We start from the raw sequence: 12,127 nt of genomic DNA on the forward strand, positions 1-12,127 counted from the left end.
CAGCGCGGATCGGGGCCTCCCTTTCTCTTGGGAGTGGCAGCTCGACTCTGCATCAACGAGACCACTTCTATTGCCAGCGTCCGACGTGCTTCGTGACGGCGCAGGCACATCCAGTCTCTGTGGCAATGCGCTACGTGTAGGATAGGCAGACCGCCAACTTAAAGATGGGAAGGCTTTAAGAGTCTAATGCCGCCGGCATGGCGACGCGCAAGCAGCACCATGGTGCACCTGCAGAGCGCACTCCACGCAAGGAATGGACAGAGCTATTCCTGCGACTATTAACGGATGCAACGGCTTGCCGATTGGTGGCCTTCGCATTGGGAACCGAGAAAACCGCTTGCTGATGGTGGTTGAGGATTTTGCGAGGTCCAGACATGTCTTTTAAAGGTGATGTATCTGGCCCTATTAGATACAGGTGAAGCCTCCTGCTCCATACCTCCTAAAATCTGTTGTGGTAGTGGAAATTTCATGGTACACCTTTCTTCAAACCGACAGCTCAAGTCCCATTATGCTGACCAGCTCACAATACTCACGCCTGGTGCGGTTATGCTCTCGTGTCCCTTAATCGAGCCGTCCGCCCTCTGTTCTACACCTCCGCTAGTCCCCTTTCACGCAGCTTTCCTTGCGGGACCTTGATCGCCGAACGCATTATGGAGGCTTTTCAGTATCTCTCCCAGCTCTTCGGGCCTGCTCTTGTGCCGTTCCTGTAGCCCCTGGATGACCATGTCGTAGAGAGTTGCGCATCGCTTGTCCATGTCAGCGATTTCAGCCCTCAAACCCGTATTTTCGTCGGCCAATTGTCTCCCCGCTTCTTTCAGCTCTTGGGTCTCGATCTCATGCGGGCCTTCAAGCCTACTATTCCACTCCCATAGGTAGTTGAAGGAGAGGTTCCTCGCTCCATGCGCCTTTTCCTCCCTATCAAGGGCGTCGGAAAGCTCGTCAACCTTTTTTTCAAGCTCTGGCTTCTCGAGCTGGTACGTCATCTTCGTCTTCTGTATTGAGCATTGCCACAAACTGATTGTGAGTGTTTTGCGCGGCTGCAAGTTCGTTCATTGCGTCCTGTAATATCTGCGAGGCAACCCCCAATCCCGCCGAATGTCCTTGTGCGGTCCTCTTCCGCTGACTCAACATCTTCACTGGTTTGTTCTTGCGACAGTGAGAGATGGGTACGCCTCGTGGTATTGTCTGCTCGTCGCGGGATGATGATCGAGGACTCGTGGTCAAGTCGATAGCGCCACTGGTAGAGTCGTGAAGGTTACCGGCTGATATCTGTCGAAGAATTGCGGAAAGACGTTTAAGCTGTGGGCCATTAGCAAGGGTCGCACCGAAAGTATTAGTGTGAGCTTACGTTTTGCAATGCCTCATTTACAGGTGCGCCGGACCCGCTCGTGCGCGTCTTGCCAACGGATGACACGGACGCAACCGTCGACGACCTCGTTGTCACCATAGTGACGACGGTGGGAAGGGTTGTGAAATGAGTGGCACAAAATAAGCTGCGTGAACGAGTGGAGGAAGCCCTAGGAGCGAGAGGAGCGAGAGTGTGTGCAGTACGTCAAGTCTAGTCATGGCCAGGCGGGCGAGGAAGGTACAAGGGACACAATTCGGCAATTCCACGTCAGAGAGGGAAGCTGCGGACCTGCACTTACTTTCGCACATTCTCGTATATGAATTCTACAATCTCCTTATTCTGCCGTCTCTTGCAAATACTGCGGGCCACTCTCTTCCGCTCTTGAATATGATCTTACAACTCTTATGACTAGAACCGATCTAGTGAATGCTGATCCCTTTGATGCCCTCAAAGAGAGCTTCCTCTCTCACCAATACCTCCCTGTTGAGGTCCTTCTTGTTGACACTGGGAATGCCCGCAATGTGCAAGGTCAGCTCAAGGTCTCCAATCAAGCTCTTCAACACATGGCTCACTCCACCCTCGCCGCCCAATGTCAGACCGTAAACGTACGGCCTTCCAACCAGCACGCAGTCTGCACCCAGAGCAAGTGCCTTTGCGATATCCGCTCCGGATCTCACACCGCTGTCGAAGAAGATCTTCAGCTTGTCGCCTACGGCATCAACAATGTGTGGGAGCATGCCTAAGCTGCTGTTACCGCCATCCTGGATTCGAGTCAGTGCAGTTCGTCCAAAAGATAATTTGCATGTCTAAGTCATTATCGATGGCGGCTGACAGATCCCGAATGGTGCCAACATCCGCGACAATCAAAACATAGATTCTGTACCCCGACCTTACTTACCTGCTGCCGGCCTCCGTGATTGCTGACGACGATGCCTTGGACGCCAATCTCAGCAGCTTTCCTCGCGTCGGCAATGCTCTGGATTCCCTTGAGTACGATCGGACCATCCCAATGCTCTTGCAGAAATTTCACATCTTCCCAACCATGGCTGAAGCCGTTGAAAATAGTGCGCATCCATCCCGCGGCCGCTTCACCCATCTTCTCCTCAACCTCAGCCCCGTTCTGCTCCTTGAACTGCTTGCGATACACCGGGTCTGAAAAGCCAAGCGCGACGCCAATCTGATCAGCTCGCAAGAACGGATTGAACCCATTGTCCATATCCGAAGGCCGCCAACCTAAGAGGTAAGTATCCAGCGTAACGAACAGCGTCGTATAGCCCGCTTTCTTCGCCCGCTGCAGCAAGGAGATGGTTATATCGTCATGTTCGCGATTCGGCCAGTACAGCTGGTACCATCGCTGTCCGTCTTCGCCGTTTGCCTTTGCTACATCCTCGATGCTCGTGCTCGCTGCTGTGCTGAGTATGTACGGCACCGCTTCTTTTGCTGCGGCCTTTGTAGCAGCGACTTCGCCTTCGGGGTTGAAGATCCTTAACACACCAACAGGCGCCATTGCAATTGGGACCTGCAGCTTCTCTCCGAAGATTTCCGTTGTTAAGTCAGGGAACTTCTTGTGACCTGTCAGTCTCCTGGGTACGATACTCCACTTCTTGAACGCGGACTTGTTCTTGTCGTCTGTTTCGCGCGAGCCCGCGGAGCCGTAGACGTAGCCTTTTGACTCGGCGGACATGCGGTCACATGCTAGAGATTCCCATTTCGAGGCTTGGAAGGTGAGAGGCGGGCGTTCGTATTGGAGACCTTTCTGGTAGGTCTGCATTTCGTAGTCATATGCATCTTGCTGGGGTTTGTGGTCCGCGAACTTGGCGCGGTGGTGCGTTGCGTGCTCGTGCGACATGATAGTATAGGTGCGATGGATTGGTTCCCAATGCTAGATACAGGTGGCCTCGCGCTTTTCAAAGGCTTCTATTGACCGCGTATTAAGGCACGGCACCGCCGTAGTGGGCTCCGACTTCTACATATAGTTTCCAATATGTACACATACGTAATGTGTGTAAAAGTCGGAACTACCCGGCTTCGAATGACGCAGGACAGCACTCAGTCTTCTCCCACTTCTACTGACCCAAATATGCAGACGTGTCCCCTATGTAGGAGGACTCATGAGAGTGAATCAACCATTTCCTTGGCCGAGAAGAGACTGCCAAGATGTCAAGCCTCACAGGAGTGCCGTTGCCGTGGCTGGAGTTTGGTGATGTGCAAGTACGTCATCGCGTTGAACCCACCGACCCCGCTCCATCAGGAAGGTGGGACCCTCGCAACACCATGATGAACGCCGTTTGAAGATCTCAAGACATAATGCCTGACCATCATCAAAGCTGAGCCAACAGCTTCTCAATCGACTCCCTGCCCCTCCTCGCCATAACCTCAGGCCCACACTCCTCCCTCTCCGTCTCCTTCAAAAACCCCTCCAGGCTAACCCACCCATCCCATCCGTACTCCACCAACCATGCCCGGGCAGCATCCACAACCGGAAAATACCCAGGCTCTTCCAGCGGAAACGGCCGCGCGATTCTCGACCACAGGAGTCGCGCATCTCGTACTTCGAGACTCTCAAATGCAGCATCGTTCATCGAGAGCGGCGGGCTCCATCTCGACGCATCGGACAGCTGCACGTAAGACACGAGCTCTTTCGGGCAGTCTGAGAGGAACTCCTGCATCGACCGTCTAAGCGCTTCGTCGCCGCCGGGTATACGTCCGTCCGCGGCGCAGGCATCGCCCCAGATGCGGGCGTGGACGTGGTACGAGTCCAAGCATATCTGAAAATTAGGCCTGTTAACTGCTTTTGTGATGCGGAGGCTGTCTTGCCAGAGGGCGTTGTGCTGTGCGAAGGCCACGGCTTCGTAGGCGATGGTGAGGTTGTGCTGTGAGGCGAGGTCGGACAGGGCCTGGAGCTCGCTGACGATGAGTTTCGAGTCGCTGGTGGAATTGGGGAGGAACATGGAGGGGACTTGGATGATGCGTGTGCCGAGGGCGAGGGCGACGTCTATCCATTCTTGCGCGTGTTGTAGGCGTTCTGAAAGCGGGACTTGGAGGTTTCCTTCGAAGTTCTTGAAGGCGTTTATTGTTAGGATGGTGATGGAGTGGTCCGCTGCGAAGGCACCGATCTGGCGAGCCGACTCAGTTGGGGACTGCGAGTGCGATGCTGCATGTTGCAGGAGCTCGTTGTAGACCAATTCGATGCCTTGGAAGCCATTCGCAGCCGCTGCCTGTATCTTGCGTTCGAGCGTGTGAGAAGGGTGCTTCCCTAGCGAGATGGATGCCACCGCCCACTTGATATCCCTACTGGGCTTCATAATGGATATTCTTCTATTGAATTTTAAAGCATTCTGCCTGCTAAAGCAAGCCAACCGTCTATATGACTCCGGAGCAATGCGCTCATATCCGATCCGATCCCTCACCGGCCTTCGCACCCGTGCGACCCCTCGGCCCGATATCGCTAACCATTCGCAAGGTAAACTAGAAACTGATACACCCGCCATCAATCTTCAGGAAACTGCCCGTGATGAACTTGGAATCCTCGTGGCCCAGGAAGGCGACTACGCTGGAGACGTCGTGCGTCTGTGCGAAGCGGCCCAAGGGCATACCGGCCTTCAACTCCTCCAGCTTCTCCTCGCTCCAGGCCTCCCGGAACATGGGCGAGTCGACGCCGCTGGGGTGGATGGTGTTGACTCTGATGCCGTCTGGACCCAGCTCGTTCGCGGCCGTGAGTGCGAGGCCCCGCAGCGCGAATTTGGATGCTGAGTACACGCTGAGTCCTGGCGTGCCCCGCAGACCGGCAATCGACGAGGTCAAGATGATGGAGCCTCCGTTTCCAAGGACCTTCATCGCCTTGCCCACGTGCTTGAGGCCGAGGAAAGCTACAATCTCGTGTGTAAGTACTGTGTTGGATGCCCGACAGGGTGTAGAGGAGCCACCGTTTAGGAATAGCCCCGGCAAGACATACCCGACTTGACATTGATGCCCATGACCTCGTCGTACCGGTCCTCGGCCGTCTCCAGCAACGGCGTCGCCGGGTAACTCACGCCGGCGTTCAAGAAGGCAATGTCTATCCTCTTGAACATCTTCAGCGTCCGCTCGACGGCGGCGACCACGTCCTCCTCTTTCGATGCGTCGCCGACGACGGTCAGGATCCGCGATGTGGCAATCTCGCCCGTGTAGATTGCATCTTTGAGCGAGACGAGTGCCTGTTCCAGCGCCTCGAAGCTGATGTCCATGAGCGTGACGTTTGCGCCCTCGCGGATGAGCCGCGCAGCAGTCTCGACGCCAATCTTGCCGCCTCCCCCCGTGATGAAGGCGATCTTGTTGGCAAGGCGATGCGTCGCAAGCGGCACGCGGAAATAGCCCGTGGGGTTCCTCTGCAGTCTGGGCGTGTTAAGCGGCTCCACGCCGATGCCTGGAGTCCCGGGGGTGTTCATGCCGGCCATGTTGTCGTGTAGTCTCGTGGTAGCTGGTCGTTCCTGGGGAATTTTCTAACCTGCGTTGCTGCGCGGGGTGCCTTTATCAATGCTGCACCTGTATTTTCGTCATGTTTTGAAGATTTTCAGTTTGAGAGGGTCCCGCGAGTAGTGGCTCCACCTAGCTGCCCACCATCGCTCCACCCATTCGTTGCGTCACCACACAGCGCGGAGCATCTAATCATCTATCAAGGGACGAATACTGGAGCTCGCATCTCACCGGTAGCACGTTGCTGCGTAGCGCGGCCGAGTAGCCTCCCTCCCTGCACACCGACTCGTTCGAGAAACCTGCCGATGTCGCTCGGCAACCGGCAGCCACGTGACATCTCCGCAGTCACTACCGGTGCGACCCTGCGCTAAAGGGACGATGATTCAGGTAGCTCGTTGGCACTGTGGAGAATCAGAAGCTTGCCCCGTGGGCAGGATCGTGAAAATTTGGGGAGAAGTTTTCCGATGACTCCAAGGACGAATAAATTGGCTCCCATAGCCAAGCGGCGGGTGGCTGGCGGTTAGCATTCCAAGGTTGCTTGTTCCTCAGTTCTCGCATTGGACTGTCACCCTCAAGTGTCTTTGAAAGTGTGCGTCGGTAGGAGTCGCAGAGATGAAGAACCCTTTTGCGCTCAAAGAAGACGCATATGTGCACTCCGACATACCAAACGAAATCTATGGAGCCCGGCCGTACATTCTTGCCTTTTCGGCAGCATGGGCAAGTTTCATAGATGGCAGATAACATCATTGTGGGTATGCATTTAACCGTTCGGCAGGCTTCAGCAATGTACGGTTACGACAGCGCATTCATCGGGACGACTCTCGCACTGCCCTCTTTCAAGCACCGCTTCGGCCTCGATACCGTCTCTAAAAGCGAACTGACCAACCTCTCTTCGAACATTGTGTCCACTTTCCAGGCTGGCGCATTCTTTGGCGCCATCCTCGGGTTTTTCCTCGCCGAACGATGGGGCCGCAAGATCACCATTATGGGTGGAGGTGCTCTCTTTATGGTAGGTGCTGGATTGATGCTCCACGGCACTCTGGGGCTTCTCTACGCCGGACGTGCGCTAACGGGGCTTGCGATCGGCGCAACGTCAACCATGATCCCAATCTACATTGCAGAATGTAGCCCAGCGCTGATTCGAGGACGCCTTGTCGGCATCTTCGAAATCATGCTGCAAGTTGCGCTCGTCTTCGGGTTCTGGGTCAACTACGGCGTCGAGAAGAACATCTCCGGCACGCTCGACAAACAATGGCACATCCCCGTCGCAGCGCAATTCATACCCGCTGGCTTCCTCCTCATCAGCATGCCCTTCATCATAGAATCCCCGCGCTGGCTCGTCAGCAAGAACCGCCTTTCCCAGGCCACAAAAGCCCTCTGCTGGGTCCGCAACCTCCCCGCCGACCACGCCTACATCAAGTCCGAAATGGAAGAAATCCAAGCCTCCATCACGCACGAACTCGAAGTCAGCGGCGGCCGCCGCACCACCATCCAGATCTTCCGCGAGATCGGCGCCCCGGGCATTCGCAACCGCGTCCTCATCAGCGTCCTGCTCATGCTGCTGCAGAACTTGACCGGCATCAATGCCATTAATTACTACTCCCCGACCATCCTCAAAGCCATCGGCTACACGGGTACATCCGTGGGCCTCCTCGCAACCGGGATATACGGCCTAGTCAAGATGTTCACAACACTCATCTTCATGCTTTTCTTCGTCGACCGCTTCGGGCGCCGCCCCGCGCTGCTTGTCGGCGCCGTAGGCGCCATGGTCGCTATGTTCTACCTCGCAGGCTACTCCGCGATGAGCGGCAGCTTCGAGGGCAAGACGCCGGCCAGAGACTCCGGGAGCCAGGCTGCCCTGGCCATGATATACATCTACGCCATCTTCTACGGGTTCTCGTGGAACGGCATACCTTGGATTTTCGCAAGCGAGGTCTTGCCTAATAGGGTGCGCACGCTGGGCATGGTCAGTCCAAACTTGCTTGACTTCGATGAAATAGCCCTCCAGCTAATGAAGAGCAGATGTGCGCCGTCTGCATGCAGTGGCTCGCGCAGTTCCTCGTCGTGTACTCGCTGCCGCACATGATCACCGGCATCACGTACGGGACGTTCATCTTCTTCGGCGCGTGCACTGTACTCGCTTTCCTTTTCGCGTATTTCTTTGTGCCTGAGACTAAAGGGGTTGCGCTCGAAGACATGGATATTATGTTCGGGAGTGGGGCGCCGATTTGGGCGAGGATGGCGAGGAAGAGGTATGAGGAGGCGCATGAGGCGGGGATCAATACGGTTACTATAGCGCATGTTGAGGATAAGGAAAGACATGCAGCGAGAGACGGAGAGGCGTAAGGGCCTGTCGATCTGAGAACAAAATGCAAAAGCTTATTGTATGTTATCGCGGAGTTGCGCGTATCTTTGCCTGTCGCGGTCTCACTGCGCTGCTAGTCTCACAACGGATAACTGAATACGACAACATAGGAAGATGGCACGAGAAACTCTCACAAGGTAATCTTTATTTTGAGAGAACGCTTACGTTTACGTCATCTAAAACACGTCCTTCATCCGATGGACACCCGTTTGGAACGTTCAGCCGTACCTCCCATGGACGAACAACATACGAAGACACCACTTCCGTGGCCACAGCTGTCACTTTGCGCGAAACTGGTTGAAGACTATAATCGAAGAGATCTTGCCTTCGACTCCGACATCAACTCAGTCCTGCGTTTCCTTCGCTCTTATCACAAGGTCTATCGGAACTCTGTTTTGACGTAGTTCTCGTTTAGCGCGCTGGCAAAACACTTCGCAGAAGTGTCTTCAAAGCACATACTCTTCTCAAGTTAGTCTTCGGTTGGATGGCAGAGGAACTAAATCTGGATTGTGGGAGCTAGACATATCTAACCCCATTTCAACGAAGACGATGATGCACCTCATGGTAGCCACATATCGCATGTCGATGGCTTCGCCTTGGAGGGCTGGAAGGCGTCCACACATACACACAGGATATACTCTGGGAAATTGTGTAGGCAGCCCGAAGGCCTCCGTTTTTGGACGTGCTATCAGCGAGACTCAATTTCCAGAAAAAAGGGCATCGCGTATCGCCAGACGCTCGGTAGAGTCTTCAAAGAGGCCTGGGAAGCGCAGGATCTTGAGGAAGTGGACGTAACGCTGGGTTGAGCTCGGAGCCTCAAGAACCCATCGACGAGTCCATCTCGGAGGTTGTTGCTGACCACAGCTACGACCGCCGGTGCGCGTACCAGCAGGTGGTCCTCGAGCACAAATACCGAGCCGGGAATCCGTCGGCAACGTCAACCCACGCGGTTGGTAATGTAATTCCAGGATGCCAGAATCCTTTTCCATCACCAACGCGGGCTCCGATCATGCAAGCGTCGCGTTATCCAGTCTCGAAACGAAGAGAGGCGGTGGGCCAATGGGGGCGAGTCAAGATCGATAATTGCAGGATTATTCCAGGCGCTTACATGGGTAATGCACCTGATGCGTGGGTTTTGCGCACATGGGGCTGGGCGCACTTCCCCATCCTCGACAGTCTTGTCTAATTCTGACTCAACCTGCAGCTTCGCGTGTGAACCATTTGCATGAGAGGCGTTCTGTGGGAATTCTAGCGGCATAGGCTGCTCAGCGCTTCTGCCGATGGATTCGACCTTCCACTGCCCAGCAGCAGGTGCGTGCTTGGTTTCAGAACGGATATGTTTCTGCTAAGAGACAAGGAGTACTCCGAACAGTTTGTTAAGATATCGTGCCTTTAGTACCAGCACAACGGTACCGTTACGTCGGGTAGATGAAAGCGAAAGTGCCGAGACTAGAGGGGCGGGAGGATTCAAGACTAAGCTGTGTTTAGCGAATACGTTCTGTATCCCTGCTAGGAGGCGTGGGTCCAGCGTGGTCACGTCTCGGCCACGTGCAATAGATAAACTACTCACATCCGCGCGGAACCCTGGAGACGTTTGGAGCTGCCATCCTAGCCTCGTCGTCAATTGTGGTCGATTCGAGGCTGTCTTTTGAGCCAGCAAATAAATTTTCCGAGAACAACTTTTGCTGCGTTAAGGTTTGTGGGTCAGGATGTCGGCGCTCGGTAATTGGACGTTCACGGCGCTCGTCACGTCGTTCCCGTCGACGGTGCTCCCGAACTTGGGCTTCTGGAATGCTTCCAACGGCACGTGGGAATATCAAATTGAAGTCGCTTGGCCTTTGAACTGGACTTCGCGAGAGGACACTGCCATCGTTGAGACATTGTGAGTTCGTTCGCTTGCTGCAGCCTATCTATGGTATTCGTAGGACACAACTGCCATATGATGTACTGTCGAGTTTCGTTGTTAACATTTATCGCAGGTACGTCCTCGATGGAAACGCGCAAGGAAACGTTGCCGCACAGGCAGTCCGCAACCGCAAAGCCGTTGAATTCGCGCAGCCCGACACCATCGTAGTCAGCTTAGGATACCCCGATCTCATCCCAGATTCACCATACAGCGAAGGCCGATACTACGACTACCAGCCACCAGTCTGCGCGACTTGCCCTGCACCTGAACAACCTGGCGTTCCTTCTAACGCGGACAACTTCCTCGCCTGGATTGATGAAATCCTCAAGCCCTGGGTCCAGAACGAGCTCTTCCCTAACACCGAGTTCTCCCGCGATGCGCTGCACGGGCACTCCTTCGCCGGACTCTTCGCGACCTACGCTCTCATCGCTCGCCCGGAACTCTTCGACACTTTCCTGATTGCCTCACCTGCGCTATACTGGAACGACAACTACATCTTCAGCCAACTCGGCCCACTCAAGAAGCCCGCAGGAGCCAACGGCACCAAGCCCGCTGTGGCACTGAGCTACGGCGGCCGGGAGCAGAATCCTGTTAAGAGACGTGTGGAGACGGAAGAGGAGTTCGAGACCAGGAAGTCGTTCCTTGCGTTCTCTAACATGACGACTAACGTTAACGCGTTGTACAATGAGATCAAGAATAGCACGCAGTTGAGGGATGTCGAGCTGCACGAGTATCCGTTTAGTGATCACGCTGCTGTGGGGATTGTGTCGATTGCCGATGGGCTTGACTACTTCTTTGATTGGGCGCCGAGGATTGCGTTCTTGAACATTACGGTGTAGAGAATGAACGAAATGTGCATGGATGGCTAACGTCAATGTGAGCACTTTTGTCGAATAAAAATTGCCTTGCAAGACCTTCATGTGCCATCTTCTCATGTCACTGTGATTGAGACTAGCAATGCGGTCAGTTGGTTAACCCACAGATAGCAAAAGCCTAGCAGCGCGGCGAGAGAATTGCATCCTGTATAGTGTCAGAAGTGGAGGGACAGTGATTCTGCAGCGCACCCGAGACTGTTTGTGATGCTTTAACAGTAGGCATGAATCGTGAACGCGATGAAAAACATCGATCCAGCGCCTTATTTCTTCAATATCGATCCGAGAAGAATCCATAATATGATATTTGTCGTCCCGCCACTATGGCCATGCCGTGTACTATCAGTTCTCTGGCCTAGTAAGCACAATAATGATTATAGTAGTCTAAGTACAGTACTTGAGTTACTACATTAAAAACCAATTCACACGGTTTTGTGATACGACATTCCAGGTCGCCCTCAGAAAGATCGGCATTGCGAGGGATCTCGTTCTTCTTGATCATGTGGCATATTTGTTAGCAGATTACACAGCTGACTCGATCGCATAATTCAATGAGTTGGTGCATGTATGCTTCCTCAATCGATGTGATGTGTCAGCAAGGATGCGATGCCATCCAGGAGTCGGACTTCAGTAGAGATTTACTAGTCTGATCGCCATGAAATACTTTGAACGGTATTACAAGTCTTGACGAATCGGTATGCGATGATCTAATCAAAGGCTGTCGTTTAGAAGGGATGACCTCTGATATTAGGCGCTAGCGTTATTGGATTAGTCTGCATACCTCTGGAAGGCTGCGAGCAGGTTATGTCATCGACGAGTGCTCACGGTAATGGAGAAATACGCTAAGTGACAGCCAAAACACTATAAAAACGCACGAATCAATATGAAGCATAGAAGAAGGCCTGGTCGATCATGCAACTCACCCACGCTAAGTTCGCCCCGCCCCGCAACGGTGCGGCCTCGCCCGCTAGCTTGCACCTGCCATTCCTACACTAATTACTTTTTGATACCAACACCATGAATTGTACTCGTTCCGATGTAGCTTCGATAGGTAACTTTCGATAGCTAAATGTCAGTTCGTCGTGGCTATAGTACTCCGCCGTTCAGCGACAGATAAGCTGTGCCAGGATAGCTGCAGCTTCTTTAGCCTGTTGGCCTACGATGCTGGTCATTGCGAGTTA

General features: G+C 54.0%; 6 protein-coding genes across 6 annotated transcripts; 2 read left to right on the forward strand and 4 right to left on the reverse strand.

Moving 5' to 3' along the window:
• Positions 1–608: 608 nt before the first annotated feature.
• Positions 609–1,131, reverse strand: N0V89_012631 (uncharacterized protein; the record flags this gene model as incomplete). Its single annotated transcript, XM_056221351.1, has 2 exons — positions 609–958; positions 1,125–1,131. 2 exons carry the CDS (start codon positions 1,129–1,131, stop codon positions 609–611), a joined length of 357 nt encoding a protein of 118 aa, XP_056065338.1.
• A 636-nt stretch (positions 1,132–1,767) lies between these two features.
• Positions 1,768–3,197, reverse strand: N0V89_012632 (uncharacterized protein; the record flags this gene model as incomplete). The annotated part of the gene is made up of 2 exons (XM_056221352.1): positions 1,768–2,109; positions 2,247–3,197. 2 exons carry the CDS (start codon positions 3,195–3,197, stop codon positions 1,768–1,770), a joined length of 1,293 nt encoding a protein of 430 aa, XP_056065339.1.
• Positions 3,198–3,669: 472 nt separating this feature from the next.
• Positions 3,670–4,653, reverse strand: N0V89_012633 (uncharacterized protein; the record flags this gene model as incomplete). The annotated part of the gene is made up of 1 exon (XM_056221353.1): positions 3,670–4,653. The coding sequence occupies one exon, from the start codon at positions 4,651–4,653 to the stop codon at positions 3,670–3,672; it is 984 nt and encodes a 327-aa protein (XP_056065340.1).
• Positions 4,654–4,816: 163 nt separating this feature from the next.
• Positions 4,817–5,784, reverse strand: N0V89_012634 (uncharacterized protein; the record flags this gene model as incomplete). The annotated part of the gene is made up of 2 exons (XM_056221354.1): positions 4,817–5,217; positions 5,304–5,784. The coding sequence occupies 2 exons, from the start codon at positions 5,782–5,784 to the stop codon at positions 4,817–4,819; spliced, it is 882 nt and encodes a 293-aa protein (XP_056065341.1).
• A 732-nt stretch (positions 5,785–6,516) lies between these two features.
• N0V89_012635 (uncharacterized protein) lies at positions 6,517–7,889 on the forward strand (the record flags this gene model as incomplete). Its single annotated transcript, XM_056221355.1, has 2 exons — positions 6,517–6,524; positions 6,605–7,889. 2 exons carry the CDS (start codon positions 6,517–6,519, stop codon positions 7,887–7,889), a joined length of 1,293 nt encoding a protein of 430 aa, XP_056065342.1.
• Positions 7,890–9,877: 1,988 nt separating this feature from the next.
• On the forward strand, positions 9,878–10,913 carry N0V89_012636 (uncharacterized protein; the record flags this gene model as incomplete). The annotated part of the gene is made up of 2 exons (XM_056221356.1): positions 9,878–10,050; positions 10,148–10,913. 2 exons carry the CDS (start codon positions 9,878–9,880, stop codon positions 10,911–10,913), a joined length of 939 nt encoding a protein of 312 aa, XP_056065343.1.
• Between the last annotated feature and the right edge of the window lie 1,214 nt (positions 10,914–12,127).

This window comes from Didymosphaeria variabile, assembly GCF_027946475.1.
Source record: "Didymosphaeria variabile strain IMI 356815 chromosome Unknown scaffold_10, whole genome shotgun sequence".
Lineage (NCBI taxonomy): Eukaryota > Fungi > Ascomycota > Dothideomycetes > Pleosporales > Didymosphaeriaceae > Didymosphaeria > Didymosphaeria variabile.